At 35.0% G+C, this 16,984-nt stretch overlaps 2 protein-coding genes and 1 long non-coding RNA gene across 5 annotated transcripts; 1 reads left to right on the forward strand and 2 right to left on the reverse strand.

The window, feature by feature from the left end:
* Nucleotides 1-3,254: 3,254 nt before the first annotated feature.
* Nucleotides 3,255-6,816, forward strand: LOC130729364 (small ubiquitin-related modifier 1-like). 3 transcript variants are annotated; one of them, XM_057581099.1, is made up of 4 exons: nt 3,255-3,413; nt 4,016-4,133; nt 5,806-5,955; nt 6,481-6,816. In XM_057581099.1, exons 2-4 carry the CDS (start codon nt 4,020-4,022, stop codon nt 6,541-6,543), a joined length of 327 nt encoding a protein of 108 aa, XP_057437082.1. In that variant the 5' UTR covers nt 3,255-3,413; nt 4,016-4,019; the 3' UTR covers nt 6,544-6,816. The 3 variants fall into 3 exon arrangements, with proteins under 3 accessions (XP_057437082.1, XP_057437083.1, XP_057437084.1); XM_057581100.1 differs by having other exon boundaries at nt 3,265-3,413; nt 3,963-4,133; XM_057581101.1 differs by having other exon boundaries at nt 3,272-3,413; nt 3,981-4,133.
* Nucleotides 6,817-8,335: 1,519 nt separating this feature from the next.
* LOC130732459 (uncharacterized) lies at nt 8,336-12,090 on the reverse strand. The gene is made up of 3 exons (XR_009017039.1): nt 11,801-12,090; nt 10,111-10,236; nt 8,336-9,558 (listed from the first exon to the last, which is right to left on the reverse strand). It is a non-coding gene; the product is annotated as an uncharacterized LOC130732459 (long non-coding RNA).
* A 2,235-nt stretch (nt 12,091-14,325) lies between these two features.
* Nucleotides 14,326-16,970, reverse strand: LOC130732460 (acyltransferase GLAUCE-like). The gene is made up of 2 exons (XM_057584504.1): nt 16,245-16,970; nt 14,326-15,704 (listed from the first exon to the last, which is right to left on the reverse strand). The coding sequence occupies exons 1-2, from the start codon at nt 16,677-16,679 to the stop codon at nt 14,817-14,819; spliced, it is 1,323 nt and encodes a 440-aa protein (XP_057440487.1). The 5' UTR covers nt 16,680-16,970; the 3' UTR covers nt 14,326-14,816.
* Nucleotides 16,971-16,984: the final 14 nt, after the last annotated feature.

Below are 16,984 nucleotides of genomic sequence, written 5' to 3' on the forward strand. Positions count from 1 at the left end.
TATTATGGAATCCGATATACGATTTAAAGATGATTGAATTGTATAAAATCTATCTGATGGATCCGTTTGTTCAATCTAACCCGCATTTTTACCATTAGATTGAGCGATTTCATTCGGTTGACCCGACCCATATGCACCTCTATATTTTGGCTTACCTACCAAAAAGTTGTAACTCTATATTGGGTTATGGCACCCTTGTACCTTTTTTTTATATTATTTAGCATTAGATAAAATAACTTTATTACAACTATAGAGCGTACAATGCACATATTTGATTTGGAACAAATCTTACAACTGGTAGTGTTTGGCCTGACTTCTTTTTGTCTTAAAAATTACTTTTAAGTAAAAGTGAAAAATAAGATCTTTTAGAAAAAAATGTAAAAGTTGTTTGTCAGTTTTTTATTTTTTATAACTTAAAAGCTATTCACAACACTGGATGGTTGAAGGGATATGACGGTGGAGGGTCAGGTAGCACTGATGGTGCTGGAGGTCAGTATTACCTATTGGTAGTGGTCGCGATGGCGTGGTTGTTACCGGTGGTGTGGGTAGTGACAGTGGTGGTAGTCGTGGAGGCGATGCTAGTGGGGGCTATGAAGGAAGAGTTGGAAACAATGGCAGTGGTAGTGGTTCTGGAGGCGGCAGTGGTGGTGGTTACGTGACTGTGGTCGTGGCGGTAGCAACAATGGTGTCGATGAACGGTTGTGGTGGTGGTGATGGTAGAGGTGGTGGTGGTGGAAGGTGGAGGGTGGTGGTGGCAATGAAAGTGGTGGTGTTGGTGGCAATGGAAGTGGTGGTGATGGTAGTCGTGGCGGTGGCAATGACGGTGGTGAACGGTTGTGGTGCATGTGATGGTAGAGATGGTGGTGGTAGTGGTGGAGGGTGGCGGTAGCAGTAGAGGGTGTGGCAATGAAGTGGTTGCAATGAAGTGGTTGCGGTGGAGGGCGAAGAATGGTCGTAACCGTGCGGGTGGTGGTGGTGGTGGTGACGGTGGTTGTTGACCTGGGGATATAAGAGTATTTTGTGGGTCTTTTATTTTATTTTTAATTTATTTTCTGAGTTTTAATTAGTTTTTATGGTATTTTAAAGTAATTTTCGTATTTTAAATTATTTTAGGATTTTAATTAGGAGTTTTTATTATGATTTTGTAGATTTTAGAAGTTTTAATCTTATCATTAATTTGTATTGTTTAAATTATAGATTTAGTTAGGATTTAAGTTGTTTATTTTTTGATTATTATATTTCTAGTATTTTATTTTGATATATTTTGTTATTTTTATTTAGGATCTTTAGAATAAAAAGAAATTTAGAAAATCAGGAAAACAGGAAAACGGGAGCTGATCCTGCGCTGAGGATCCACGCAGCTGCCATGCACCCGCAGGAGATCAGACGACTGTTGCTTTCTTCATGCCACGTGGCTCAACCACGCAAGAGGTCCACCATAAGGCTGTTAAGCGCGATGCGCTGGATTACTCACATTAAAGCTTGGACTAATGGTAATACGACACGTGGCAGTGGGTTTGCAGAAAGATGGAAATCACGTGGTAAAAGAGGAAACAAAATCAAATCATGACGAGATGGTGATGGAATAGCAACGGCAGCCAACTTTTTTCTAATATAAAAAGAAGGGATATATTGCAAATACATTAGAACTTGAATTGGAAAATTTGCAGCTGTTCTGGAGTTTCTTCTTGAAGTTACCCCTAGCACTATTTGCAATTGGCAATCGAGGGGGTGGTTGTGGTGGTGGTGGTGGACAGTTGTGGTGGAGGTGATGGTAGAAGTGGTGGTGGTGGTGGTGGAGGGTAGAAGTGATGTTTCAACAACTTATTTAAAAAAAAACTCATTTATTTAACTTTTTACTTAAAAGTCACTTTTTTATATTTTTTTTTAACTTATTTTTTCAGAGCTATCAAGTGTGTTTGACCCAATTTTACTTAAAAGTGAAAAATAAGTCGGGTCAAACAAACTAGTTTTTTTTTTACCATAGGAAAAACCACTTTTAGTTTAGGAAGGCTTTGAAGACTTTCAATAAGATCCTATTATTCAAAATCAAACATGTCAGATTATAGCGTTGTCTAAGGTGCAATATGCATTAGGTCATGCACCGGTGCAAGACATCTTTACAACCACAAAAATGGAATTCCATTAAGATACCACACTTGTAACTTATTATACAAGTAATATTAAATTTATATTTATTTTAATTAAAACTTCATTTTCACTCTAATGCCCTTACCCCTACCCTTCTCTATTTCCTTTTCTTGGTCTTGTTGGTGATGCTGTTCAGCCACCCCCAACCGCCGGATCTCCACCGTATCGTCACCACGGTCAACTCCGGCCACCACCGTGGCCATCGTTGTCGCCTGTCTTTCTGTAAGGTTGCTGATAACAAACATTTCAAATTAACACAGATCAACCAAGTATTCCTCCAACAGAGATGGCAAGGGACATGGAGAAGGGTTTATTGGTCTCGGAGGAGGTGTTCTGGGTTTTTGGAGGCCTATCGCCATGAAGCACCAATTGAAGAGGAGCAGGGAGAAATCACTCCTATAACCCACCATCAATTTTCCCCTTTCCCTGCAAATCTTAATCCTAGCAAAGATCCCATTTTGGCAAAAGGGTTTTTAAAAAAATGCCATTAAAGTGAAGAATTTTAAGGTTCTGAAAAAGCAACTTCTTGGGGAGCGAAAAAATGTGTAAAAAGATGATAAACACAAGCTGAAAATGTTTTGAAAGAAACACAAAGGGAGAAGGAACATGCGATTAAGATTGCGATTAAGCTGAAAATGTTTTGCTGATGAATATGAACTTGTTTGTCACCACCTTAATGATTGTAAGTCAGCCATGTTGTATTTTGCAGATGAATAGCAAAAAGAGATGGGGTTTTGATTAGGACCTGGGTTTCTATGGTGGTTAGGGCGACGGGGTTGGATCTGAGTTCCGATGGCGGTGCTCACGGTGGTGCTGGTTCTGAGGATTCCGGTGGAAGGAGGTGGAGGGTGTTGGTGATCCAAAGGGTAAGCAAATGAGGGTGAGAACATTATTGTAACATAGCTTTTTTATTTATTTTTTTAACAGGTTATATTACCTATTATAACAGGTAAATATAACAGGTAAAATTGGTTCTTGCATGGTGCAAGACCTAGGGTGCACTTGCACCCTAACAGCCACCTCAGATTATTAGTATTTTTTTTTCGGTTTCCATTTTTTGGAGGTTTTCAATCAGTTAAAATATCTTGGAAAATACCAGAACTTATGTGGCTCCATGAGAAATATCTGCAAACCCTAATTATATATTAGGCGTGAATCAGTTAAAATATCTACATGGGGATGGAGGCATAGAGGACCAGCTTCCCGCCGGAGTTGTCATTAGATCGTAAAGAAAGAAAGAATTCAGAAGGGTGTTCTTTCAGGTGCCCATTCTAATATAAATTTTCTTCTTCTTCTTTTATTATTTTGTTAAAGAGAAATAAAAAAATTGGGTGAGTTCTGCTACCATCATGAGTCGGAACCCCCAGTGGTTGTTTGGGCATCAGTGTTTGCTGGAAGCCTTGAGCCTGATTTGTTGCAGCTATCAGAAGAGTATTATCGTTTGTTCTTCCTGTCTTGCTTTCCCTTAGACTTAGTAGGTGCAGATGGGCTGCCTCTTCTCTATCTTTAGGAAGGATTCTGTTTTCTTTCCCCTGACCCCGCCGTAATCCCAACTATCTAGGGGAAATGACCCATCCTACTGTGCCATATTGATTGTTGGTTTTTTAATGCACCAGATAGATAAATCAATTGTTAAGAATAATCATTTTAAAGGAATAATAATTATTTCTTATTGTTAAGAATAATTTTCTTCCCTTATTCTTTCTGAATGAATATTTTTTCCTTATTTATCTTCATTAATTATATTACCTGATTTGTTACCCTTTATTTGAAACCTTTTCCGTCACCTTATATAATGGGCACAACAAAAGACTGATTTTTTGCATTAGAAAACCACAAGCAAATTAACCTACCTCCCTCCCAGTACAATGTCAGCAGCATCAGCCTCAGGTGAAAGAGGAAGCCAAGATCAGGATCAGGAGAAGAAGCCTGCTACTAATCAGGGATCATCACACATCAATATCAAAGTCAATGGCGTCCAGGTCTTAATTAATTCTGCATTTGTCTTCTTTGTTAAAATTTGTTTATGTTTGTGGTTCACAAAAACAACGTTTCCCATGTTTCTTCGTTTTGAGATTAGATTTTGTTTTTCTTATGTAAACTTGTTTTTTGTTGTTGTAATTGAGGCTTTAATATTCATGCTGTAGCCTTATGTTTCTTTTACATGTGTTTGAATGAATTTGCAAACCTCATGGTCCATGTGATGTGGCAAAGAATTTGGTTTTAATATAGTTTTGTCCCTTAATTGGATCCCCCAAACAAACCCAACTCACATTAGTCACTGAAAGAAATATTTTGTCGATGGTGGTCTTTAATTTTAGTTTAATCTACACCAATGTTTATACTTTTTTAAACTTTTTGTATTTTTTGATAACATGGAGGGATTAAACTTTTGGTATTTGAATCTGTATTTCATTAATTGATGCATATATAATACATGATAAAGAGCTAATGATAATAAGAAATTCACCACACTTGTAGATAGTTGAGATTTTTAATTATTTAGTCAAGTGTTTAATTATTGGATAAGTCTATACAAAATCATTTGTTCAGATAGATTTACCCACTTAAACTGATCTATGAAATTAATCTAGTGGCTAGAGGTTGTGCGGATAGGTCAACGAAAAAAAAACTGAGTTTCATATAACCGACAGTAATCTAACTGATAAATCCTATGAACTGAAAAAGATTCAAATCATATAATTTGAATTTTGAATTACAGTGTGTGCTAGATTTGCCAAGTACACACAATCAACCTCTCTTCATAGAATAATTGTCACACTTCAGTGTCGCTCATAATTTCCTCTCTGTTCTGTTTTGAACAACAGAGTTAAGCTCTGCCTTCTGAAAGTAATGATTAACTCTACCCTTTTGATGAAAACATTTTCAAGTTCATTCATAGAAATATGGGGCACATATGGATATGAAATTCAAAGACCTTCTTTGATTTACATGGAAGGGTTATCTAAATGACTATGTTTGGGTTATTCACTATAGTCTAGACTAATGATATTTAAGTTAAGTGGGCTACAAATTTTATATTTTATTTATTTATATATAATTCAATTGATCCATTATGCCTTCCATTCAAAATCACCATCTCCCCATAGGGAGTCACAAAGTTTGTTATCTATCATCTGAATTTTTGCTTCCTGCAGTAACATCATATCAATTTGTTCCTCTGAAGCAATGTTTCGGATTATCCTCCACTTGACCCTATTGGCCACCCCTCTTACATTGTAGCTAAGAATCTTCATTGGCCACCCCTAGATAATCTATCAACAGCATTATTTTGGGTTGTTGTCAAGGCGTTCATGAGTCATTTAGACGACCTTATTATATAATGTTTTTACAATGGAAAAATGTTATCAACACTCTTGTCTGCCATCATAATGTTTGAATTATGCTCCTCTAATGTTAATGAACTTATTTTAGAGATAAAATAAATCATCATACCCCTAAAGGACTTGACTCTAGAGGAGTCGGGGGCAAAAACACTCTCATTTTACAATGTTATTGCCTCTTATTTTTCTGGTTTATTTAGAAACTACGACACTTCATTTACCATCTATATTTTTCTCTCCTTACAACTATTTATTTTGGGTGAAATTTTTTATAAATTACTAATATGTTTTAAGCATGTCTTTCTTGTAGGAAAAGATTGAGGCTCGGTTTAGAATAAAAAGAAACGTACAATTGCGGACACTGATGAATTTATATTGTGATCACTACTCTCAAGATTTTAACTCAATTGCTTTCTTATATGAGGGAAATTTGGTCTCCGCTTATCAAACGCCTGATGAGGTAAATTTTCGTTTACTTTGATGCACCAATTATTTTAAAAGTTTAAGGTATTTAGTAAATAATATATGAATGATTTTATATTATATTTCTAACATATTCCTCTGGCAAGATGATAATATATTTCTAAGAGAGAGTCCGCTTCAAGCGTCGATAATACAAACCCCACCTACCTTCTAAGATGTAATGAATAATTAGAATAATTTGGAGCAAAGATGATCGGGCTAACAACTTAGTCATAGAACTCCTAATACAATCTTGTGAACTAATTAATGTAAAAGTTTACGAAAGTCAATAGAGCTTTTGGTAGATCGTTTACTCAAATTTTATCTTTCAATTGCTCCTGTACACTTATGGTTGTTTTTAGAGCTTATCCTTGTATTGAAGTTTCTAAAATGACCATATCCATTTATACTTGCTCTACATTCTTTTCTACAGCAGCATATCATCCAATCTCATATATGAAATTGCTTCTTAGTCCTTATTTATTCTCTGTTGTTAATTTTGAGTAACATTGGCTTTGTGCAGCTAAAGATGGAAGACGAGGACGAGATTGATGCAATGTCGCACCAAATGGGAGGTGGATTTTAAATGTTTGATGATTTTGATCATAGAGCTTGAGAAAACCAATGGTCTATATTATGTAGTGCTTGTTTTAGCTATGTTTTTTACATCATATATCATAATAGTTCTAGTGTAGAGGGATGGATGGTTTAAGATATGGACTATGGAGTACTTAAGTTTCATGTTTATTGAAATCTTCTAGCTTCAAAGTTGTTTTTATGGTGTCAGATACAATATTACAGTGGGTCCCCTGTCCAACAGAAATAAAATTTTAATAAAGTATGTAGCATTTAAATATTATATTTATCTCCTTAAAATTATGATTAATAGCTTTAGTCATTCATGTATTGCTTTTGTGTAATTTGGGTTCACCTTTTTTAAAATGAGTGATTACGGTCTTGAATTTTATTGACATATTCAAATCAGTACCTTCCGTGGAGTTTGATGACAAGGCATTTTTACTAATAAAAATTATGAGACATGTAAGTTTTCAATTTTCTCTTGCATATTCGAATCAGTTGATGGGATGAGACTTTTGTTCTAAAAAGATTGGATGGAAGCATAGTATGCTTTTAAACACTGCCATCGACTTAGAAGCATGGGAATGAGAAAGAAGAGAGAATGCCTAGTCTTGTAATTTACACATTCAATTTTGATGTTAAGAATAAGAGTAATGTGAATGATTTTATATTATTATTTCTAGTAAGTCCTTCACGCAAGAACCCGTTGCTGATGAGTCAGAAACACATAAAAAAAATTATATTATTATTTTTAACAAGTATGATATGGTATTGTTTGCTTAGAAAAAAATTTGTCTGTTCATTCAGTTTTACAGTGTAATGTGTAATAATTCCAAGCGTATTTGAGATGTTTCTTCCTTAACTTTTCACCTCTTATTGATCATGAGTGCCCCAGAGGAAAATTAATAATCTACTTTAGTCCATATGAAGCCCCAAAATTTATCATATCTGCAGCGGTACAATTGCATCTGCAATATTAGTGGTCCTTTTACCTTGATCAAATCACCCAAGAGGATATTGATTGAAGAGGAACGGTTGAACTCCAGTTAGAATGAGGGTGAGGAGAGCTTCAGTAGGATTGGAGAGAGGGTCTTGAGGTCTCCCACCAAAGTCAAGCGCACGAAGAGTCCTTGTAAAGACACTTCAATGCCTAAGTTTGTGGCCGGTGGAGTTTGGAGATTTCTCTAAAAACTTGGATAAAGATTGTATACTTGTTTCAGGGTTGAATATGGCCCTTTATACCTGTGTGGGTGTGAGTGGATCTTCAAGTATAGTAATGAGTGTTTGGATTCTGAATGAATCCTAGCCTACCATCCTTTTGTTGTTCCCAGAGATCTGATGGCTACACGTTCTTTGTGAATCAGACCTGGGTCTTGAGCTCCTCACCTATACCTGTAGCTAGGTTAGACCCTAGAGAACTCGTGATGGGACATGATGAGGTGAATGACATCTTAGGGGTTCCTAACTCAAGTGTTGGTACCAATCGTAAAGAAGAGGCAGTCATGTGAGTTTATCCCTAGGGGAGTCACGATCGGTCTAGAGTGGTCTATTTTTACTAAGGGTGCTCGGCTCGTCAGATGTGTAGCAATCGGTGGGTTGACTGGGACTGGGTCAACCCTCCATAACAAAATGCATCAGGAATAAAATGTCATCATATAGTGGAACTAAAACACTCACATGCGGGTGACTGTTTTTATCACCATGACTAATCAACAAAGAATTGTTGAAAAATTAGGAAAAGAAAAAGAATAAGTAGCCACAAATAAATATCATCTCGGCAAGAGTGAAAATGTGGGAAGTATAAATTCACTTTATAAAGATAATCTGTAAATTCAATAATAAATTTACTAAGCTTGTAAAACAAAAATACCAAACCAATGTTGGATAGTTAAAGAAAAACATTAAGGCCCGGTCATTAAGTGTTAAAAGAAATATTTGAGTGGTAGTGATGTGGGAACATAGGAAATTCAGCATCTTGAGGTTGTTACTAACTTTAGATGCTAGACCAGCAGGCACCTCATCCTCCATAGCAAGAAGAACATTTGACAGCTTCATAATTAGGGTCCAATACTGTTCCTTAAAATTCTTCGCCAAAGCCTCCATGTGATCCACTACCTTGCACTCCTAGTGAAACAGGGGGCTCCAATGCAGCCGCCGTGGCGCAAATCACGACAGCCTCATTTGAGACCTTCACCATTAGGTAGTAATTGAATAATGCCTGCCATATATTTCCTTTTTCTAACTGCTTAAACTCATACCAATGCAAAAATGTTATATACTACTGTCCATAAACAGAGATTTCCCCATTTTGGTTAAATTCTCCTACTCTGCTATAATGGAAATAAAACTCCTATTTGAGAGCATAAATGATCATTGAATGGGAAAATGGAAGAAAAAAAATTAAAGCTTGAGGGATGATAAAAGCTAGAGGAAACATTAAAGCATTCTAAGAAAAAGGTATGGAAACCATGGTGATAAAAACGTAAAGAAACAAAAAGGGACAGTAACCAACCAAGGAACAAAGGAAGAAGTAATTTTTGCACACACGTGCTTACATTCTTAGACAATTCATCAACCATGGGGGTAAGTACTAAAGTACCTGTTTCAAGGTATCAGGTATGCCACACTAAATTGGAATCAAGCTGCAAACAACAGTCTATGCAAATAAAAAAGGAAGAACCTGAATTGCTATTCATCAGCACAATCAAATAAAAAAAAAAGGAAGAACCTAAAGGAAAATAGGATTCAGAAAACAGCAATAAAAAAACATGCAAAAATTAATTCCTTCAAAGAACATTAAAAGAGGAAGCCACACGCGTATGAAGAGTTATTAAATCTAAATCCTCTAACAGGATATTCGGGGATGGCTCATATTCCTGTAAAAGCCTTCTTAACATCTCCATGCAAGAGAGAATTTTTTAAAAAAAGAAGTTAGATATGAAGAAAAACTAAATGGAGTCACCGAAGTTGTAGATTGCATTTGAAGCAACAGATCCACAAGACAGGATCGTCAGTCACCAATCTGCACAGAACAAATATACATGATTCTTAAATTTCAGTATAATCTTCTAGATATTAACTTGCACAGTTCTCCTAACAAATATACATCAAAATTAAACACAAATAAGCATGCCAAATTTTGTTTTGGGCTCACTTGCTTTCTCAATCTCCAACTCCAACTACATGAGCATCAAACGCTTGTTTCCAATTGTTGAACCAAAGCTCTGTGAATCACATATGCGCAAATCATACTGCAATCACTGCCTAACTTCTTATAAAATTACATTCTACAACCTTCTTCCATAGCTGACATTGCCAAGTAGCCTCACAATTTTGGGCTAAATGTCACAACACCTACGCATGGATATTGAGCAACTATATTGTTGAAGACCCTAATTAAAGACACAGATGTTGAAGACCCAAATTAAAGAATATATGATTGTAACTCCATATATTATGCGCCTCTGCACTTAATTCAAGTCACTCTACCCCATTTGAGTCCTAAATGTTTTAATGTATCAATTTACTGCAAGCCACTCACACCATAGAAAGATGCTGGATATAATAGTCATACCTCAAAGTCTCTCCTATCAAACCTCAAAGTCATGTCATTGATCTCTCGTTAGAAGACAGCTGATTCTTCCCTCAAGTTCTAATGTTTCAATTCTCTAATTCCATCTATCAAATCATTTATATTACTCTGCATATAATAAGTTCAGAAGTCAGATGAATAATTAGCATTTAGAGAGAGAGAGAGAGAGAGAGAGAGAGAGAGAGTAAAATGATTTGTTAATAGTGATATCACTTCCATTCATTGTAAAATAGCAGACATTTGCTTGCAAGGACAAAACACATGTATAAAATAAGAACATTTCAACCATAAACCAAACCAATCATATACTCTTGCTTGTGAAAATGACATCTACATCATAAATATGGTAACAATAATGGACTGTAATTTATGCTTTGATTCTAAACCTCATTCCAATTATTCACCCAAGTGCACTGAACTGCTTCACATTTAAAGGATTATGGCATTTCTAGTTTGGGATCAGAATTTTATTCTTGACTATTGAATCTCCAAGCCCTAGACCTGCATATGACATATATTATATATAGACTATCATTTTTAAGGTTTGACGGTTGGAAAAATGGGATAGTGGCTTAGTGAAGTTCTGATTTAAAGTATAAACTTATCACCCTATGTAACATACTTCTTAAAGAAAATCAAATACAGAGTACATTTTGATAATACTATTGAAACAGGAAAAATAGGTAACATAAGATCATTACCCACTACCCAGTATTCAATAGAATGTTAACATATAAGATCTCATAAATATTGATCTAAAAGCAAACTGCTGAAGGAGGAAATATATTTCATATGAAAAATATGTCTTTTAATATTCTTTTAATTTATGATAATTAAATTTAAAACAAACAAAAAAGGTCTGAAGGGCTAATAAATAAGACTTTCATAAACCAAAAATATAAAAACCTCCATGTATATGGGAAAGATTTAAATGCTGGCCAAAAAAGGATAGGCATGAAATAAACAACTCATTTTTGGTAACAGGTCTAACTATAATATGCAGGTGCCAAGAAATTATCTTAGGTAGTACATAACTACATATGGGGAAAAATATTCGTCAATGATCAATACATTAAGGTGAGAAATTATGCACCAGAAACTAATCAAAGAAGCATTACATTCAAATCCAAAAGAACATGAAAACCTCAATTAGTAGTCGTTACTCGATATTATGTTTCATTATTATCTTACAAACATAAAGAGTCATGATATGTTTTAACTGTTTATAATACACATTAGACAAATATCGACATTGAAATAAAATGAAGATGATCTTGCAGCCAGAACCAACCCAAGTACAGTCATTGTGATCAGACTGAAATATTTAACACAACATACAACTAAAGGAAAGAAAATCATAGAGAGAAAGGAACAAACGCACAACAAAGTTGGAATTACACTCGCATACAAGGTACATTCAAGCCCAACTGCCCAAGAGTGGCACTACTAAATCAACAGTTTTCCCTTCATGCTTTTGAATAATGTTATAAGAATCTCCAGTAGAACACAGATGAACTAAAACACTCTTCACTAAGCATATTTGTAACATCATTTCATCAAATGGTTGTTCAACTAAATTTTAGAGATTGTATATGTATGATATATCCAATGTGAATTCATGACATATGATAATATAAAAATAATAGTTTGTTGCTTAGAAATTTTTTTTTACCTGAATCTCCAGCTCAAAAGTTGCATGTACCAATCTGTTTAGCACAATAGTTCAAATATCTGCAAAGAAACTCAAATTTTGAGTGAATGTGAGAAATTTAGGCAGAGAAGATTGTGAGTTACGGTAAAATGTGGTGTGGTGTTGCAGTGAACATGTGCGAAATTGCAATCTGCTATTCTTTTGAATCGCGGGGCTGAAAATGAGGTTTGGGTGAACTGAGGGTTGAAGTTGCAGTGGGAGGAATGAAAAGTCCAGAAAAGTAAAGGGATAGTGGGAAACAGTACAATGATTTTTTTTTTTTCCTACTAGTTTTAGCACCTCAACAATTATCCAATAGGCTTAAATATGTTGGAGGTGATTCTAAAATAGGGGTCCTTTGGTTAAGGTCCCTATAAAAAAATTTGGGTGGAATAAGTCCCTAATGTGAAAATAATATATAGTGATAAGCCCCTGCCGTGAGGTTCCGTTTAATTTCTGATAGATTCTGCAAACGCCGCTGACATGGATTAAATTTTGTGAAAATTATTCAATTAAAGAGGGTGTCACGCAAGTAAATGAGGGTTGAAAAAAATAAATATAAAATAAAAAACCCAAGTACGTTTGGGGATTTTACTTAGGTTTTTTACTTTGGGTTTTTTTTATTTTTATTTTTTTCAACCCTAATTTACTTACGTGGCACCCTAATAATTTTCACAAAATATAATTCACGTCCGCGCCGTTTGCAGAATTATCAAAAATTAAACGGAACCTCACAACGGGGGCTTATCACTATATATTATTTTCACATTAGGGACTTATTCCACCCAAAAACATTTGCAGGGGCCTTAACCAAAGGACCCTATTTTAGAGGGACCTCCAACATATTTAAGCCTATCCAATATGTGGACAATTTGCATGGATTAAAAGGTTCAAAACTAAAAGAATAAATCAAACTTTGCAATAATTAATTTTGGAGTACATGGGAGAAGAAGATTAAAATGAGTTATAGAAGCAAAGTGGGTCACTTTCCTTGAACGATGTCTTGGACCCAATTAATTTGAAGGCAGAATTTCTAAAAGCTCAATCTGCATATTCAAGATGTACTCGTAGGGCACAATTATTCAAATTAGAGTCTTAAAATTATTGGACCTTAATATCTAGTTTGAATGAAGGTGAAGAATACCTAAGAATATGGAGAACACTTATGAGAACATTGAAGAACACATAAAATTAAGCGGAGAAGACTAAATTTGATGAAATTTTTTCATTAGAAACCAAAGCAGTTACGTAAAGTCCACGTGGACGCCTATGTGGACTCGTAATTGATAAATTAAATGTCAAATAAGCATTATGACGTTATATGGACGATTTTCAATTAAACAGAATTTTTCAATGATGACAAAAGATTTTTTTTCTAAGAGACTATTTTAGATTCATGTGTATAAGTCGGACACCAAAAACATATTTAACCGTAAAAAGAAAGAAACAAAATCATTTACAATTTGAGTATTTGACAGAACTCTAAAAGAAGAACTTGATTTCAACACGACAAAAAAATTTAGGATTAAAATCACTCATTCTAAAAATGAGCGACCTCAATTAAAAAATTGCGATATATGAAGAACCAAAATTACAATTAATCATTAAAATTATTATTTTCTTCCCTATTGACTGTATGTTTGAATTGAAACTATAAAGATAGTTGTTTGGTAAAATATATAGCTTGTCCATTTTGATGCCCTCCTTTGCGACAATACACCCAAATGGATTTGTCATGCATGTCTTGTTAGTAGTTGCCCTCCCATTGAAATTTCAGCATACAAAATGTAAAGGGCACTCTAAGGTAACCCAAAGTATTAGGGATATCTAACTAGCATGAATTTTTATTTGTTGGCACACAATAATATAAGGAAAAAAATTTATAGACATATGTGTAGTCCAAAAATCTAAAGTAAAAAGATAGAAAAATAACTGATATGATATATGCGAGGAGAGAGATATAGAGAAAATTGAAGGGTTTGTTGAGTATCTTGAAAAATAAGATCTAAGTGATTTAAATAATACACATGGGTTGGGTTGGATGGATTTTGGTCAAAATAAAATCCGAACCGATCAAAATTGGCTGGGTTGGGTTGGGTTGGATTTCACGAATTTCGTCTTCGGACCCGATCCGAACCAACTCGACGAAGTTTGGATTGGGTTGGATGGATTTATTGGGTCACTATATTAAAATAATAATATATCTGAAATATTAAAAAATCTTGCAAAAATTATTATAAATTCAGAAAAAGTTATAAAAAGTATTAAATATGTTATAATACTAAATAGTATGAAAAAGACACAAAAAGTTATAGAAATAATACCACATAAATGACATATAGTCAAATATCATGAAAACATAAAACTTCATTACCAAATGACATGAAACAATCTAATATAAATAGTATCTAAAAAGTGAAAAACAACACTAAATGTCATGTCATGACACTTAGAACTTAGATGTCTCCAACATGCTAAATAACTATATATAAACATGTAACAAATAACTACGAACAAATACTCTAAGTTCAAATATGACAAATAACTACAAATACTTAAGTCTCAAAGTTTCAAAAAGTCATCACTCCGACACTAGCACTTCAAGTATGAGTAAAATTATAAAAATTATTATTATATGTATGGATTCTGGGTTGGGTTGGATGGATTTGAACTGAATCCGAAATCCGATCCGAACTTGGTTGGGTTGTAGTAAAATCCATCCGGCTAACCCGATTGCCCGATCCAACCCGCATTTTTTCTATTGGATCGGATTGGGTTGGACGGGTTCATTGGATTTACCCGACCCATGTTCACCCCTAAATAATAGTATTAATCTTTTTGGTTTAACAGTAGAACACTCATAAACCTCCAAAAGGAAAATTAGAACACTCACAAAATGTAACTGAATGTCTTGATAACTTCCAAGCATAAATTGGGACATGGATGATTATTATTTTGGCATTGACCAGCACTAATTCAACGAAACACAAATTAAGATCTAAGTTTCGAGCATTATCCTACAAAACTCTTGCATTTGATCCTCCGGTAAATTCAGGCACACATTAAGACCCCCTTTATCAACTGGCCCTGGCAACAGCATGACCAAACCAGGCTTAACTGTAAGTGGTGTGGCACATTTTAATCTCCCCCAGGAAAAATTTTGCTCCTCTAGCCCCAATCTCCACCATGCCACCAAGGAGAAACTGTCATCCATACAAGGCACTCCTTTGTTTACCTCTAACCAATCAAGACTTGACTTAATGTACTTATCATCCAACCTTTCAATCCCTTCTTGCACTTTCCTTATGTGACAACCATCTTCTAATTCCACTAGCTCCTTCACAGTGGCTCTTGCAAACCCAGGAACCAAAGCATTGCCTGCAAACCCATCTGGAAGCTCAGGAACGACCTTTTTTCTAACATCCACTGGAAATAGCATTGTTGATATCTTATCCTCTGGCATATTTGTTGCAATGCTTCTCGCCTTCCATATTTTCGCAGCAATGACTTGAAAAGTGGAGACGTTCTTTAAGTTTTTGTTCTTCAGAGCTTCCTTTTTGAAACTGGTGATGTTTTGGGGTGACAAGTAAAGCACATGAATTTGGTTTTCTGCAAGGGATTGTCTGAAATTGGTGCGGCTTTTACCACGTACTGTGAACAAGTCTTGAATCTCAGTTGATTTTGAATACTCAAAATGTGGATGACTTATCATTGGAGGGTCTCTAGCTCTCAACAATGTTCTATCAGCATTAGGTACTATGATGAGGTCATCACCCCGTGTTAAAGCAGCCAAATTCTCCTCAAATTCTTTGATTGCTATACCATCTAGTATGCAATGGTTGTAGTGAGAAGCAAGTGCCAAACTTCCACATCCAAATTGTGTCAGCTGTCATGTAAACAATAAATAATGCAATTAACTTTGAGCACTTATTATATGCATCTTCATGATTAAAATTATTTGTGGCAAGAAATACGTTAAGGTTGTTGGGGTTTTAACCAAAGGCCATTCGTTCTATGATATTGGGTGCAGATCTTCGGCCCCCTTCTATATCTCATTTTCCCATCCCACCAATGAGAGTTTGCCATGTAAGTTTAAAAAACATGGGTGGGGTTGCAAAATTACATGGATACCTTTTTTTATATGTCAAAATTTAGGGATCAAGAAACATTAAAATAAGACACAATTTGGGTAGAAAAGATTTTGATCTCTAATCTATACTATTACATCTAACCATAGAGGAGAAATGAATACAATGAGTGATTTTTAAGAACCTTAATTATATGAGTGGATCAAGTTTTGTAAAATCAACATACAGGTTGGAGGCTTGGAGCAGCATCCAAAAGTGATTTAAAATCATATTTTTATATTGGTACCATGCCTCAATCATGGAAGCAATAAAGTTAAAAGAAATTCAAGAACATTAACCTGTAAGGATGCAAGAGGCTTATCTTTCAGATCAGTTTCTTCTTCATCATCTTCATACAAGAAAAAAACCAACTCCCTTAGCTTCGGATTAGGTGCAGAAATCATTCCAAATTCAGCTAACTTTTTGTGAGTTCTTGCAGCAGCAACCACAATACCTGCGTCGTTACAATCTATTTCAAACCTATCATTCTGGTCCAAACTCGGCAGGAGACGACCAGCCATAAAGTCATAATGCAGAAGCATTTTACTAAGTGCTCTGTATAGTTTTCCATAGATCTCAGAAAAGTTGATTTGGTTGCTTGGAGGATCAAAAAAGGAGGCAGAGTCTTGATAAACAACAAGGGAGAGATCAATGTTTGACAAGAACATTCGCTTGGGGGGTGTTGGTGTCTCAGGAACAATTACAATTTTCTCAACTAGTTCAATCTTATCCATTGCATACAGTATCTCAAATTGAGCTTGTTCAATGCACAACCACAAAGGTTATTATCCTTTAATATAACAAGTTTGCTCAAAGGTTGATTTTACATGAGATGTTAGCAACATATATAATATTTTTTACAACTTATGCATTATGCAGTTTCCTGACACTACTATGTTACATATATGCTATTCCCCACGGTTACTGATCTGTGATGAGTTATATAATAATACAGCAAAAACTTGGTTAATAAATTTACTATGTAACTTTCAACTAGTATACGTTTGAACAAAGAGTATTATGCTAACAACTTAAAATA

The sequence above is a fragment of the Lotus japonicus genome, chromosome 1 (genome assembly GCF_012489685.1).
Source record: "Lotus japonicus ecotype B-129 chromosome 1, LjGifu_v1.2".
Taxonomy (NCBI): domain Eukaryota; kingdom Viridiplantae; phylum Streptophyta; class Magnoliopsida; order Fabales; family Fabaceae; genus Lotus; species Lotus japonicus.

Bases quoted from the DNA above. Each gene is read 5' to 3' on its own strand.
- LOC130729364 (XM_057581099.1), top strand. From the start codon at position 4,020: ATGTCAGCAGCATCAGCCTCAGGTGAAAGAGGAAGCCAAGATCAGGAT. The intron at 4,134-5,805 runs GTCTTAATTAAT...TCTTTCTTGTAG, and splicing joins TCAAAGTCAATGGCGTCCAG to GAAAAGATTGAGGCTCGGTT. The intron at 5,956-6,480 runs GTAAATTTTCGT...GGCTTTGTGCAG, and splicing joins CTTATCAAACGCCTGATGAG to CTAAAGATGGAAGACGAGGA.
- LOC130732460 (XM_057584504.1), bottom strand. From the start codon at position 16,679: ATGGATAAGATTGAACTAGTTGAGAAAATTGTAATTGTTCCTGAGACA. The intron at 15,705-16,244 runs GTTAATGTTCTT...TTTACATGACAG, and splicing joins AGCCTCTTGCATCCTTACAG to CTGACACAATTTGGATGTGG.